The sequence below is a fragment of the Gadus macrocephalus genome, chromosome 19 (assembly GCF_031168955.1).
Source record: "Gadus macrocephalus chromosome 19, ASM3116895v1".
Lineage (NCBI taxonomy): Eukaryota > Metazoa > Chordata > Actinopteri > Gadiformes > Gadidae > Gadus > Gadus macrocephalus.
Genome location: NC_082400.1, coordinates 17,736,886 through 17,750,864, shown reverse-complemented (window position 1 = coordinate 17,750,864; position 13,979 = coordinate 17,736,886). Strand labels below are relative to the sequence as shown.

General features: G+C 47.2%; 1 protein-coding gene across 4 annotated transcripts in view; it reads right to left on the bottom strand.

Moving 5' to 3' along the window:
- Positions 1 to 13,777, bottom strand: part of chchd3a (coiled-coil-helix-coiled-coil-helix domain containing 3a) — an 81,168-nt gene extending 67,391 nt beyond the window's left edge. For 2 of the 4 annotated variants that reach the window (XM_060037868.1, XM_060037871.1), the window contains exons 1-3: positions 13,501 to 13,769; positions 11,871 to 12,933; positions 3,614 to 3,707 (exon numbers count right to left, since the gene is read on the bottom strand). In XM_060037868.1, coding sequence (XP_059893851.1) covers positions 3,614 to 3,707; positions 11,871 to 12,933; positions 13,501 to 13,581 — 1,238 coding nt within the window. In that variant the 5' untranslated portion in view covers positions 13,582 to 13,769. Of the gene's footprint in view, positions 1 to 3,613; positions 3,708 to 11,870; positions 12,934 to 13,500 lie in introns of all 4 variants that reach the window. The other 2 variants (XM_060037872.1, XM_060037869.1) reach the window with 2 other exon arrangements.
- Between the last annotated feature and the right edge of the window lie 202 nt (positions 13,778 to 13,979).

The window sequence follows — 13,979 nt, the reverse complement described above, 5'->3', positions numbered from 1 at the left end:
TGATGGATGAAAGCCATAGCTTCTATACAGCGCCAAGCTACTTTCACACAGCAAACTCACTCAAAGTTTACCACCTATAAAGTTTGTACTGCTCTTCATTCATTGTTTGCATAAGGAAATCATTTAAAGTAGCTTACCCCGACAGCACAGAGTGCATGTGAAATGTTATTAACCACGGCCAGGGCTCAGGCTGCTCAACCACAAAGGACCTTCGCCTCGTAGCGACCCGAGGTCCATTTCCTGCTGCGCCCCTGTGCTAGGTCTTAACCCTCCACTCCCTACTCAATGAAAGGTATTAAAAGGCAATTCAAAAAAGATAGATGAATTATTAACAAATGGCAACATAAAGGGCCAACTAATCTGCAATATAGTCCTTCAATGTGATCCTTTCCTGAGGGTAGCAGCGTTGCGTTTGGTATCATGATGTTATAATAATGATAGCCAGACCTTTAGAGGACCTCAGGAATCCTAGAATTAGCTTTGGACTGAGGGAGTGATCAGCTGTTAATGAGTCTCCGCATTGACTGGTCGGATTGTGTGTAACATGTGCACAAGCTGGCCTGTGTAACGCACACATCAAGACGACATGCGAAATGTCTAAACTTGATTTAAACCCTGAAAACAGAACTCCTCTCCCTGAAGCGTCGCAATTAAATTACCTTTGCAGCGTCCAGCAGAAAAAAAGGGGATTTTTTTTTGTGCCGCCCGTCAATTTTAATTAAAAGATAACACTAAACTTCTCCTCTGCCCAAAAAGTATAGGAGAATATGAATATTACAATAAAAGTTTCCAGATGGCACTCGCCATCTAATTATTAGAATGGTAAAGTAGAATGACGAGAGAGCATGTGGACCGTAACATCTCCACCTGAGACCCCCGCTACTTGGTTTGATCCACCCCTCGATGACAGCAGCAGGCCGGGCGCCCCTCTGTCCTCCGTGTTCAGAGAGCTCCCAGCACTCTGCCGAGGGTCAACAGACTGCAAGAACAACACCACGGGGAGCAAAGGGGAAAATAAGTAGAAAAGATTGTGGGAAAAGTGGAGAGGAGAGGCCTTAAAAAGGAAATATTGATTACAGCTGTCCAAGCAAACCGCTGCAGTCAATAAAGTCCCCTACGCCGCCTTAATGGCGTTGCCACGGAGATGTCGCTGCAATGCTTTTTGCCCGTCTCCCTGTGACCGTGGCAACCATTTCACTTGAAGAAAAATATATATAATTTTCTCACCACACATTACTATAATTTCTTTACGGCTCGACAGAAAATAAAATCCTCATCAATTGTGAGGTTGGTGGTTAGGGCTCCCTGGATGTAATCAGAAAGAGCTGCTCGATCAACTAAGATGATTTAGCTTCCCTTTTACCACTGAGACCTCGATAAACTAGGAGGGCACAAACACACATCCCATCCATCTCCCACCTCCGCTTTCTCCATCATTTAATATCACACTCACACACACACACACACACACACACACACACACACACACACACACACACACACACACACACACACACACACACACACACACACACACACACACACACACACACACACACACACACACACACACACACACACACACCTCAGCACTCCCACAACACCACCCAGAAATGTTGATTGTTCTGATAGTAAAAAAAAAACACGCCTAAAATGGAGTGGCATAAGAAGCTGCCCTCCACACGCCCAAGGTGCCAACAATCATCGCAATGAGTTCAATTAATTGCGAGACATTTTGCCAAAAGCACTTCTTCAAATGAGAATACTCAATAAGCGGTTCAACATCAAAAATCCATCGGCAAACTATTCCTCTGCAGCCCCCTTCATCTCCCGACGTCTTCAGTGCATCTTGAAAACGGCGCTTATGACCGATAGGCTTACGGCGCCAGCGTACCCGTACAGACGCATGCTTTACACCCGGTTACTCAGCGGTACGGCGGCACACGGAGCCACCTAGCACCGCTGCTTCATCACGGCTGACCCGCCTGAAGCCCAAGAGACGGGCGGGGGGGGAACACACCCATTACCACACCTGGTCACCACCAAATACCAGACTGATAACCAAAGAAAGCCAGACGGAGTGGGGGGAGACAATAAAGGAGGAAGGAGTAGGATCCCAGAAGAGAAGAGTTTGATACTTCATCTCCCCCCCCCCCCCCCCCCCCCCACTAATGGATCGCCCACTCATGGCTCAGGAAATTACCCTCTGGATGGCGCCCTCCTATTCCCGGGCAAGATTAATTGATCGAAACGGAAGAACGATCTGGGGGGGGAAGAGAGAGCGAGAGCGAGAGCGAGAGAGAGAGGATTGTGCCAATGTGCGTCGGAAGAGGGTAAATTGGAGACGCGACGGGGAGCTACGCAGAGATTGTTCCTGACCTTTTGACTATTAATGGAAGCCAGTCAGGGCGTGTCGGCGGGCGTCGCCGCCCCGACAGCACTCTGGGAGCGCTCGACTGTGGAGGGGAGGGGCTTTAATCTGTCACGCCGCAGCCATAAAGGATACGACGGCGGGAGTGGGGAATGGGGCTGCGACCGACGAAGGAGGGAGGGAACGTCAAACAGGGAAGAAAGTTGGGGAGCAGGAGAGAACAGCTTCACTAGGAGATGGCCGACTGTGCAGCACTGCCTTTGACTCTCATACAAGTACAAGGACATTACACTTCATCAACACTAAGCACCTGCTCATGAATAATACCATTATTCAAGAACAAACTGGCCTGAAACCATGATCTAAATCCAAATAAATCAAACATCCTGTGGGTAGGTGTTTGTGAATGCCATGTTTATAGGGTGGAAATTGCAAACGTGATAATTTAACCTCATACATAAAATATGGCTGCTTTAGTAGTAACACACCTTAGATAGCTCCCCATGCATGTGGGTGAGTCTGTGCGTAAGATGTTGCGCGCAGGTCTGTGCCTTACGCCGGGATCCCATCGGACGCGCTCCAGGCGCGCTACGGCAGCCGTAGTCACGCGAGATCACGAGATCACGCGATAATCCTAAACCAAATGAACTCACCTTCCAATCCCAAAACTACTGCAATTAAATGCCACGTTTTGTCCTTCCGCCCATTGTCCTTATAAAAAGGATGATTTGGTACATAAATCACTTCATGTTGCTGAACTTCGACAATGAGCCTCCCGTCATCCATGTTGCCGACCCTCTGAGACCCCTTGATTGATTGACTGCTGATCTGATGCCACCTGTCATGACGTAATAATGTTGATGTGACGTTTTGATAGGCTGAATGAGCTGAGTATTGTGTTTTATTTTTAAAAAGATGACCGGATGCTCTATGACTTACTTTTTCACTTCCTGCCCTGCTCGATCTGCTCTGTTGAAAATGACGGTGTTCAGCAACGGCTTGCGTCAAAAATAGAAGTGCTACGGAATGATAGCGCTGTGGCACGGCGAGCCGCTCCTGGGACGCTGCTGAGACGTTCCGCAGCCGCGCCCGGTGGAAATGGTCTCATTGATTAGAGTGGAACCTATCTGCTGCGGTGACCGCGGCCATGATGTGCCGCAGCCGTAACGTTGCCGTAACGCGGCCGGTGGAATCGGGCCGTTACTGTGTGAGTCTGCGTGCATGTGTGTGCGTGCGTCTCACCAGGCCTGCAGCTCCTGCTCTGCCTTGGCCCTCTCCTGCTCCAGGCCGTTATGAAGCTCCTCGCGGATCCTCTTCCTCAGAGCTTCTTCATCCACTAAGAGATACGGGAGGGGGAGAGAGAAAGACTTTGGTTAGCCAACTGATTCAAATTGTGTGGCATCATCGTATAAATATTTTAACATTAACAAGAGACATAACGAGAAAGAGAGCGAGATGATAACAGATGTGAGAAAATAAACCACAGAAAGTGTTATGGCTGAAATGGCATGTTTGTTTTTCACAGAGCGGGCACCAAGAGAATGTGACTCACATCCAAATTATGGACAGAAAAGAGTTGAGCTCCGAATTAGCATTTAAACCGTAATGATTTGGTAATGGATTCGGTAATGAACGCCGTCTGGCTCTCGGTCCCCCTGGAGGGGGGGGGGGGGGGGGGCTGGACCACGCCACCAGAACGCTGAAAATAATGGGCAGAATGTGGGATTGTGTGTGTGTGTGTGTGTTTAAATGTCGGCCTGTTGTGAAAGTAGCAAGAAGGATCCACATCTTTGCCCTCAGGCTGCAACACCTTGTGAAGCACAGAGGGGTGTGTGTCCATGTGCATGCCTGTGTGTGTGCATTTATGCAAGTGTGTGTGTGCGTCTTCATGCTCTTGTGTATGACGGTGTGTGTGTGGCTGTGTGCGAGAGAGTCCGTGTGTGATTTGTTAAACAAATCAGCAGTAACCTGGGTTTTCTTTTAACGCCTTGTGAATCCAAACACCGAAACAAACACAGACACACACCCACAGACACACACACACACACACACAGACACACACCCACAGACACACACACACCGGGGCGGCGGACGTGGATCTCGCCAGGTAATTAACCACGAAGGTACCGGGGCGCGGCTCAACGCTCTGAGGCCTCAGGAGCCAACGGGGGGGGGCACTGCGGGGGGGAGGGGTTAATCCTCCATGCCTATACTGTTAATGCCTGATAATGTGCACGCCGATATCATTGAGTTGACATTACATGCGGGATGTTATGGGTGTGTGTGCAGTGTGGGAGGGGGGGGGGGGGGGGGGGGGGGTATTCTTGGATATTGTCTTGACCCTCGCACACATTGCGGTCACGTGGATCACAGACTTCAATAAGACTCTAGAGCGACCCATTACAGTGACCCAAATCCCACTGCCTACTACCCTGTAATCGGGATCATGAGTGAAAAACTAATAGGAGATCTGGGATTCAATTCATCTGTCGTTAGCGTTTACTCAGCGATGAAGCTAAGTGACTCAAAACATCCTGAGACAGCTTTCAACCACGCACTGGGAGAGCCCTGCGCTGCTATGTCGAAGTGACTTCTCCCTCTTCATCAGACATCCCCTGTGGATCTAGTTCTGCTTTTCAGATGGCTTACTCTGGGATTGAAGGCAGCAGTGATGATCATTTTACATCCAATGCTTCGACTTAAGGTTCTCCAGTAGTCATAACGGAAAGAATAACAATATTAAATCTGAAGATTTAATATAGCTATGTTTTTTAAAGATTATATAATAAAAGCTAATTCAACATTAGCTTTACCATCAATCAACTTTAGCTAAAAGACTTAGCTAAGGGCAAGGAAACAACCAATAAACTTTATTATGATGCATGTTAAAGTAATTCCTTTACAATTTGCACAGCAAGAAACACTTTCAGTGAGTTTATAGCAGGAGTTCATCTTTAGTACTAAGGTGGTCAGAACTCTCAGCGTGTGTGGGTGGACTTGGGTGGAAATATTTGACCTTCGGTGAGTTTTCTTTGTGTTGTTTTTTTTTAGCACTAATAAATACCCTATAGTCTTACTTATTCTCCAGAACACTATTCCACTAGCCTGGCAAGCCAGACCCATATCAGAAAGATATTGGGTCTGGTCTCGTACGGTGGCAGTGTTGGCGGGATAAATGGTTGTCTCTCAAGTTCCCTCTGCACGCAATAGGATAGCGCTACAACCAATCAGAGCAACGAAGAAGGATACGTACACAGAGCGACGGAAATTTCCATGGGGAAGTGTTGCGAATGGTGGATTGAGAGAATGGAGACCAACGACGAAACTTTTACCGTATCCGGTCGGCAAAACTCAATACATCTTTCTTTTCCAGGAAAGACTTCAGTGCAGTTCTTTGTTCATTTCTCAAAGAAAATGATAACTTCAAGTCTTTAAGAGTCGCGGCCAAAGCCGAGTCGAAAGACAGCCGTTCGCCAGCAGCAGCAGCCATTATTCTTTACCTTTAACACGGAACCGTCGCAGCTCTGTCGTCATTCGGCTCAGTACCGCCCCTCACGATCTGATTGGCCTGTCCCATTTTCTGTTTCCAGCAGCGAAAAACGACGACAGAAGGCTAGGGGACTCTCTAAATCGACGCCACTTCGACCTGGGCGGGACTTTACGTCCTACGTCACTCGCTATGGGTTTGCATGCGTGCGCGTAGCCGTTTGTCTCAGGGATCTGTGCACGAACTCCCTTGCACTACAGATTACGAGCGTACGCGCACACAGTGTCGTACGCGATGGAGGGTGGGGGACATTCCTACAGTCTGTGATGATAGGCTATATTTCTACAAATGACTTACTATTACTAGCGATTAACATGACGAAACAACACGAACTAAGCTAACATTAGACTATAGCCATACCAGATAACGCCATACCAGCTAACCTTAACTATTTCTATTAAACTCGGAACCATTTTGCAACAGGCAACTGTGTGTTGGTGCGTCTTATTGCTTCCCACGTCTGCGTGTGCGTCTGCATCTTTCCCACTCCTGGCTAATAGTTTCAGCTTTTGTACTGTATAACAGAAATGATCACCCTGTCCCACACTGCTGACTTGTTGATGTTTTGTGAGCACTCACACATTTCTCTAGGTATCTTAAGTTTCCTACTGGAGTCATCAAAACTTTGGACTTTGTTATTGTAAGAAATATTGTGTTGCAAAAACACTTTGTGTCTTACCCTTAGCGTTACCCTAACCTTAACCCCAGTAACATTTCTATATCATAAACTACAAGTTACGCAAAATGGCATACAAACATCCAGTCCAATATGAAAGAAAAAAGCTAGACAATCTTTAAACTTCGGTTGCCTAGAAATTGTAAAGACAGTAATGTGTGTACATTGTGCGAGTATCCGTCACTTGCGATGCGTGTGCAGTCCAAAATGAAAGAAAAGACCTTGCATCACTAGGGAATCGAACCCCCAATCATCAGTTGGTCGTTGGTAACTGTAAACAAAGAGATCGCATTTTGTTTAACTGCTAACTAACAAACGGGTTTATGCGTTCACTGAACAAAGATTATGGAAATAAAAGACCACTTTTCCATCAGAAAAATCATCAGAACCGTTATTACCAACCCATAGACACTAAAGCCGAAACCTTTCTCACATACACACCCATCGCGAGTGACGGCTATGCGCACACATGCACACCCATAGCGAGTGACGTAGGACGTAAAGTCCCGCCCAGGTCGAAGTGGCGTCGATTTAGAGAGTCCCAGAAGGCTAGACCTCCCTGGCTGCAAATGGAATTTCATTCCGCTAGGGGCGTCTAGATTTGTAGGCTACTATTCCACCGCAAAACACACGAACACAGAGACATACAGAGAAGCCAAATAACAACATAACTTAAATATCTTCATGGGTTGCATTGGTTGGATCAAAATCTTGAAGTTAAAATATTACTGTTCGATGGCATATTCAGTAGGAGGCCATCAACAGAAAGGTATCTCCCCACTGACCGGAGGTATATCAGGGAAACAAACTCCATCTAGAACAAAACTCTTGTTTCATAAACCTCGCCAACAGCAGTGGTTTAAACCTCCAAAAGAAGAAGACCTGGATCCGGCATACCTTCAGTCTTTCTTAAAGTCTACCGAGCTTACAAGTCCTATGTATCAGCCCATGTGGCCCCAAGCCCAGGACTGGGGTCCCACAGGGCACCCCGAGACCGGGCTCTGACACAGTGAGCAGAGCCTCCTCAGGGAGTCAGGGTCACCAGACCCCCTGCGTCATCGGGCCCACACCGATCCCGGGCAGGACATGCAAATGTAAGGGAGATTAAAAACTCATCATTATAGCCATGCTCCCCCTCTCCCGCTTCCCCGATCCTCGCCTATCCATTCCCTCCGCCCGCTAAACCCGGTGTCAAAAGAAAACTTGAGGAGGGAGAGACGAGGAGGCCATTGGCGGTCGGAGATAATAGACGGAGGCAAATTGTGTTTCTCATCAGAAGTTTCATTAACCCCAGGACCTGCACATAGGGCATAATCTGTAACATTACCGCTTCCTCACGCTCGCGGCTCTGGCTTAGACGAGCCGCGGCAGAGCTCCCACCACGCTCGCCGTGCGATGGGGACGGGACACGAGGCACCTGGAGCTGCCTCCCGGCTCAGCTTTAGCTTCGCTTTATTGGGCTTTATTTCGTTTACAGGGTCTGTTCTCAGTAGGACCTGACTCACGTTTACGTGACCGAAAAACGAAGGATGATTTGCCACATGAAACATTAAAACAATATGAAACGTTAAAACGATATGAAACATTAAAACATCTTGCGCACTGGCAGGATGTCTGAATGTTTCATATCGTTATAACGTTTCATACTGTTTTTTTTACCAAAGGTAAACAAAATAATGTTCAACCAGCCAATCAGATTGAACACATTGTTTAAGTCCTCTTGTGAGCGCAAATCATAAAAGGGTTACGGAATCACGGATACCATTTTACTCAAGGTTCCTCAAAGATATATACAGGCAATCTTCTGCATTCACAAAAACACATGGTTACATTTTGGCCTTTTTTCCACTCTAACCTATACTCACTTTTGAGTGTTTTGCCCCAGAAAAACAACGTCGAAACCTGCAGGAGGGGGCGGGTTCCTCGTCACAGCGTACGCTCAGATACACGTGTCCTTTATTGGAGCGCTGCCGATTGTGTGGCGTACTTGACCTTGGCCGTTGTGTAATCAGCACACAAGGTGAGTCGAGCCCTTATTTTAAAGCAGACAGGGAGCTGGCTGGGAGATTCACTTCCCACGCAACACCGGTGGGCACACATAATCAACTTCCACCGCACTGAGGTTAAAGCCTTTCAAGATTTGGCTGAACTTTAAAAAAAAATTAATGAGATTTATACCCATTCAGAGTTCTTCCCCCCCCACCTCTCCAGTTCCTCACAGTTTTAAATGAGCAGAAAGGGTCAACTAAGCGAGCCAACCTCGTCTTTTATAAAATATTTGCTCATCTCTGGTGACCTCGTCTACTAAAACATTCTAATGGCTGTCTGCATCCCTTGTCTATGATGAGTTCTAGTGGCGGCAACAAACCAGCTGTCAGAGTCCGGTGTATTACATTGATAAACCTCAAATAAATAAGTACTGGTATCCACAGAGAAGCAGTAATCTAGATGTACTTCAAGAACATTTGCTTTAAAAGTCCACACCGCAGCCCACAGATGGAAGACGGGGAGAGTAAAGGGGAGTAGTTTAGCCGTGTGATGCCAGTGGAAATGGTCCAGATTATCAGGGCTCCCATCGTGAGGTAAACATTACGGTAATTGGTCTTTAGGTTCTAAGATTTAAAATCAAGCTACACGGGCAGGAAAACACAATTATTTATACAAAATCCTCCTTTATACCCAAATCAGCAGTATAAATGACTGGACAAATGCAAACGAACTTCAACTTCTCTGAGAGGCGTCACGAGTCTTAAATTATTCCATTAGTAATTACAGCGGACTTTGACAATCAGTTTTATAACGTTGAAATTTTTCTCTTTTCAGCTGCTGGACAGACAACGTATGACATTTAAATGTATGCCACGTAACATGCGTTGTGATACACATCATTATTTATGACATTTTAGAAAGAACATTTGAAATCGAACCAATCGATCGACAAACAACAGCAGCGGTGGCAGCGGAGCTGGGTTTGAGTTGTAAAGGCTGACAATCACAGAAGCCAGATCATGCACACACACACAAGTCTGCAAGAAGACATTCTAAAGAGAGAGACACACACACACACACACACACACACACACACACACACACACACACACACACACACACACACACACACACACACACACACACACACACACACACACACACACACACACACACACACACACACACACTTCTGGTTCCTAATGAGCTCTGGTGGTTTGTTGTGGGAAGCTGCAGAGGTGTCGTTTTAATCATCAGAGTCAGCGTGGCGTGGCATAAGTTGGCCTCTTTTAATTACCTCACCGATGGAACGCCGCCATGGATGAGAGAGCCTCGCCCACACCCCGGATGCCAACCTATGAAGACCAGCCCCCTTTACTCTGAGCACCCCCCCCACCCCAAACCACCCACAGACCGCTGTCTAATGAACGGCTAAAACCTCCGATGCCCTCTGTCTGATGGGAGGCGGGACCAGGTGCCACAATTTAGTACAAACGTGTTGCATTAAAGTTAGTTAAATAGAGAAGAGAGACACAGACAGACGGACAGAGACAGACACACAGACAGCAAAGAATGTAGAGGAAGAGAGAAAGGTCAATACAGAATGAAAGAGAGGAAAGATGGATACAAGAGACAGAGAAAGAGACAGAGACACAGATTAAGATAAGTGTGTGTATTAAATCCTTACTTCAGCAGTATGATTTAGAAAACCCACACTTGAAATCATACACGCTGCAACATTAAAATATGCTTAACTAACAGCCTCAAGCAATTCCCACAATAGGGTTCTTCATAACGCAGACGATAATGACAAAGTTTAGACTGCCAGGCCGTCTTCATCTTGACAAGAAAATGTTCAACAAGTGACAATTTGCCGCACCATGATAGCCCCATTTAAGTGATTGCTCTGTAATCTTTCGAAGTGAACGGCAAATTTCACTGACAGATCTAGGAATTCATAAAGGCATAAAATGCATTTGGGGACCAATTGCTAAATGCCGTGTATTCTGGCTGTCCTAGGTCCGAGGCGGCAAAATATTTATGCGTCAAACCATGGATAACCAACCAGTGGATACCAAAACAGTCACCATGAAAATAGAAACAAAATCAAATTTTGAGAAGACCCAAACAATAGGACTGCTTTCCCTGCCAACCAAAAGAAAGTGAAGTTAGGCAATCTGTGCCACCTTGATAAACACTGCTGTGTTGAGGACTGAATCAATTCATTATTCTATTAAGAAAGACATTCAATAATATTTTTACTAAAGTTTTACACAAACCCCTTGGAGGGCAACTTAAAAGTTACACCAACCAACACGATTAATTGTGTGCAATTTCAAAATATGTTTTTGAATCACAGTGTTAGTGCTATTAAATTATATTTAGTAGCCGACATCCCTCCATTATTTTCAAGAAAGCTCGTCTCAAGGCCAAAGTCACTGGAAATTACCACGGCAAATATTTTCTCCGTCTTTCCTTCGACGCTAATGTTACGCGAGTCATCTTGTATCTAATGCACCATAACGATGGAGCGGTTAGAACAATTCTGTCACTTTATGTCAGAGATAATGTAGAATAAAAGGTGCAGTTGTATCATCTAATACCACATCGTTAAATACTTGATCCTGATTGGTCAATTACATTTCAACGGTGTGCATAATGTTAAAATAACAGGGCAACTCTGCTGATTGGAGTCAATAAAAAAAAACATACCGTTATAGAGGAAAGTAACTAATATCTAATCATAGTTGGTGACTGCGGTATGAACCACGACGGGTCATAGTCCTCTGAAGAATAAGTCCCGTCTCCGAGGCTCCCACGGTCCAATGACTATGGGAAATAACACGGGGGTTTGAATGATCGCACATAACGTTAAGCTGCCGTTAAAGTAGTAAACAACTATTAACGCTACTTTAACGGCAGCGACAATCCAAAACCCCGTCATAACTAGATGAAAAAAGGTGTGCAGTTCAAAACGTGACGCAGCATTTACTTCTTCGCCACCTACAGAGTTTGTTATGTACGATCAATCAAACCCCATGTTATCTCCCATAGACATTGGACCGAGGGACCCGGAGCCTCGGAGGCCGGAGTTACTCTTAAGAGGTCTGTTCCATTATGGAAAAACAATGTAGGGCGGGATTGGGGATGTGACCGGCGCAGCAGAGGTAGCATACCACCGCCAGAGAACGTTCATCCTCTACAGCCCCTGACATGTTCTACCCAGGAGCAACCAGCGGCTACCAGCACCTTCTCACAGCTACTGAGGGAGAAGGGTCAGCACTCACCAGGGGGGGCGCCCACGGCGGGCGGGGCTGCAGTGGTCTCCCGAGGCTGCGGGGGCGCCGCTGGCTCCGGGGCAGGAGCCTGGGGGAGGGGCAGTACCTGGGGCTGAGGAGGGTTAGGTGGGGGAGGAGGAGGTGTTTCAGAGGGAGAAAGGTACCGGTGCAGGGGGGGTGCGGTGATCAGCTCAGCGGGGGGCGGCAGGGGGAGCATGGCGACGGCCTCGATGGCCGGAGAGGAGGACAGGGGCTCTGATTGAGGAGAGGGAGGGGCCAGGAGGGGTTCCATCACAGCAGGAGGAGCAGCAGGAGCAATGGGTTCAATTATGACGGGAACGGGAGCGGGAGCAATGGGTTCAATCGTGGCGGGAGCGGGAGCAGGAGCAATGGGTTCAATCGTGGCGGGAGGAGCAGGAGGAGCAATGGGTTCAATTATGACGGGAGCGGGAGCGGGAGCAATGGGTTCAATTATGACGGGAGCGGGAGCAGGAGCAATGGGTTCAATCGTGGCGGGAGGAGCAGGAGGAGCAATGGGTTCAATTATGCAATGGGAGGTTACAGGAGGCTCGATTACAGGAGGAGGAGGAGGGGGAGGATCATCATGGACTGAAGATTGCAGTGAATCTATGGATTCCAGCCCAGCCGGAGGAGGAGTTGGTTGCCCAGTTAGTGATTCCAGAGCAGCAGGAGCAGCAGGAGCAGCAGGAGCAGGAGGCGCCATGGGTTCAAAGGCGGGAGCAGGAGCAGCAACAGCCTTAGCCAGGGGGGGTGTTGGAGGACACGGGAGAACCACATCTAGGATGGTGGGTGCTTCTACCTGTTCAATGGGAGGGGGGGTAGGAGGTAAGGGTTTGAGCTTCTCCTCACTGGCAGGGGGTGCCACGGCCGCTACGCGTGGAGGGGCGGGCATGGAGGTGACGGGGTCGAAGGGGGGGGGGATTGGACGTAGGAGAGGAGGAGGGCCGTAGGTGGTGCTAGGAGGAGGAGGTGTGACGGCTGCTGGTGGTTTCATCTGCGGCAGAGGGGAACTCCCACCATCCCTCATGCGGTTGATGACATTTTCCGAGAGCTAAAAAGGAGCAAGAGTACGACAGAGGGGTCATGACTTTACTAGCAAAGGCAAGTGGAGTGTTGTATTGCACAAACTTCACCATAGATAAATAGCATGACTGATTTGGCAGGTCAGACACATGCTCCATATAGACAGCCTCGTGCAAAGGAGGAAAGCCGTTAGATCAAACGATCCTCGATCTATATTTAACTTAGAGACTTAGTAACACTCGAATGTACGAAGCTGGTCAAGTTCAAGCTAACGTCTGAGTTGAACCAAAAATCGTTAATGTGCCCTCTGGAACTGTGTGTACAGAATTGTGTTACATAAGCATCCATTTTATCCCCGTTTCCTCCATATTCTTAGATAAAGGAGTCTGACGAAAGGTGTCAACAGTGCACTTTACACTGAAGGGATCAACAGAGTCAGGTTACTAGAAAGTGACCTATTGCCAGCTTTTTGCTAACAGGCTTCTTCGCATTACATAATGCACCATTGCATAATTCCTCCTTTGCACGTCCTGTCGTTGCTTTATTATGTTACTTGTAGCAGTAATTCAACTAACATAAGATTGAGGCCACTCACCCGTATGCCCTTCACTACCGTGATGTTCTCGTTGTCGTCGGACTCAAACGAGACCCGACGCGTGCTGTTATTAGCGCCCATAGCGGGTTGGAACTGAGCGGAAACAACCGTTCTCTAATGCTCAGAGAAACTGTTTACATCGACTCGTTTTGTTGAATTTGTGTTCTGGTGGAAAGAGGCGAGAAGTAACCCTGGAGCTTCACGCCTCCGTTTGAGCTGCACTTACTTCCTGAGTTTGAAGAACAAGAGAGGAGATTGGAGGAGTAGGAAGTCATCTGTACAAAGGCGCATTCTATTGGTAGAAATGGACGGCGTTCCTTTTTGACCAAAACAATGTATTTTGTCGACCATATATCGTATACTTTATTCTTAGCATTGTCCTGTCAATACTAGCATGGTGATGTGAAGAAAGAAAGAAGCGTGCATGAAAATTGAAACAATGAATAGTGTGTGTGTGTGTGTGTGTGTGTGTGTGTGTG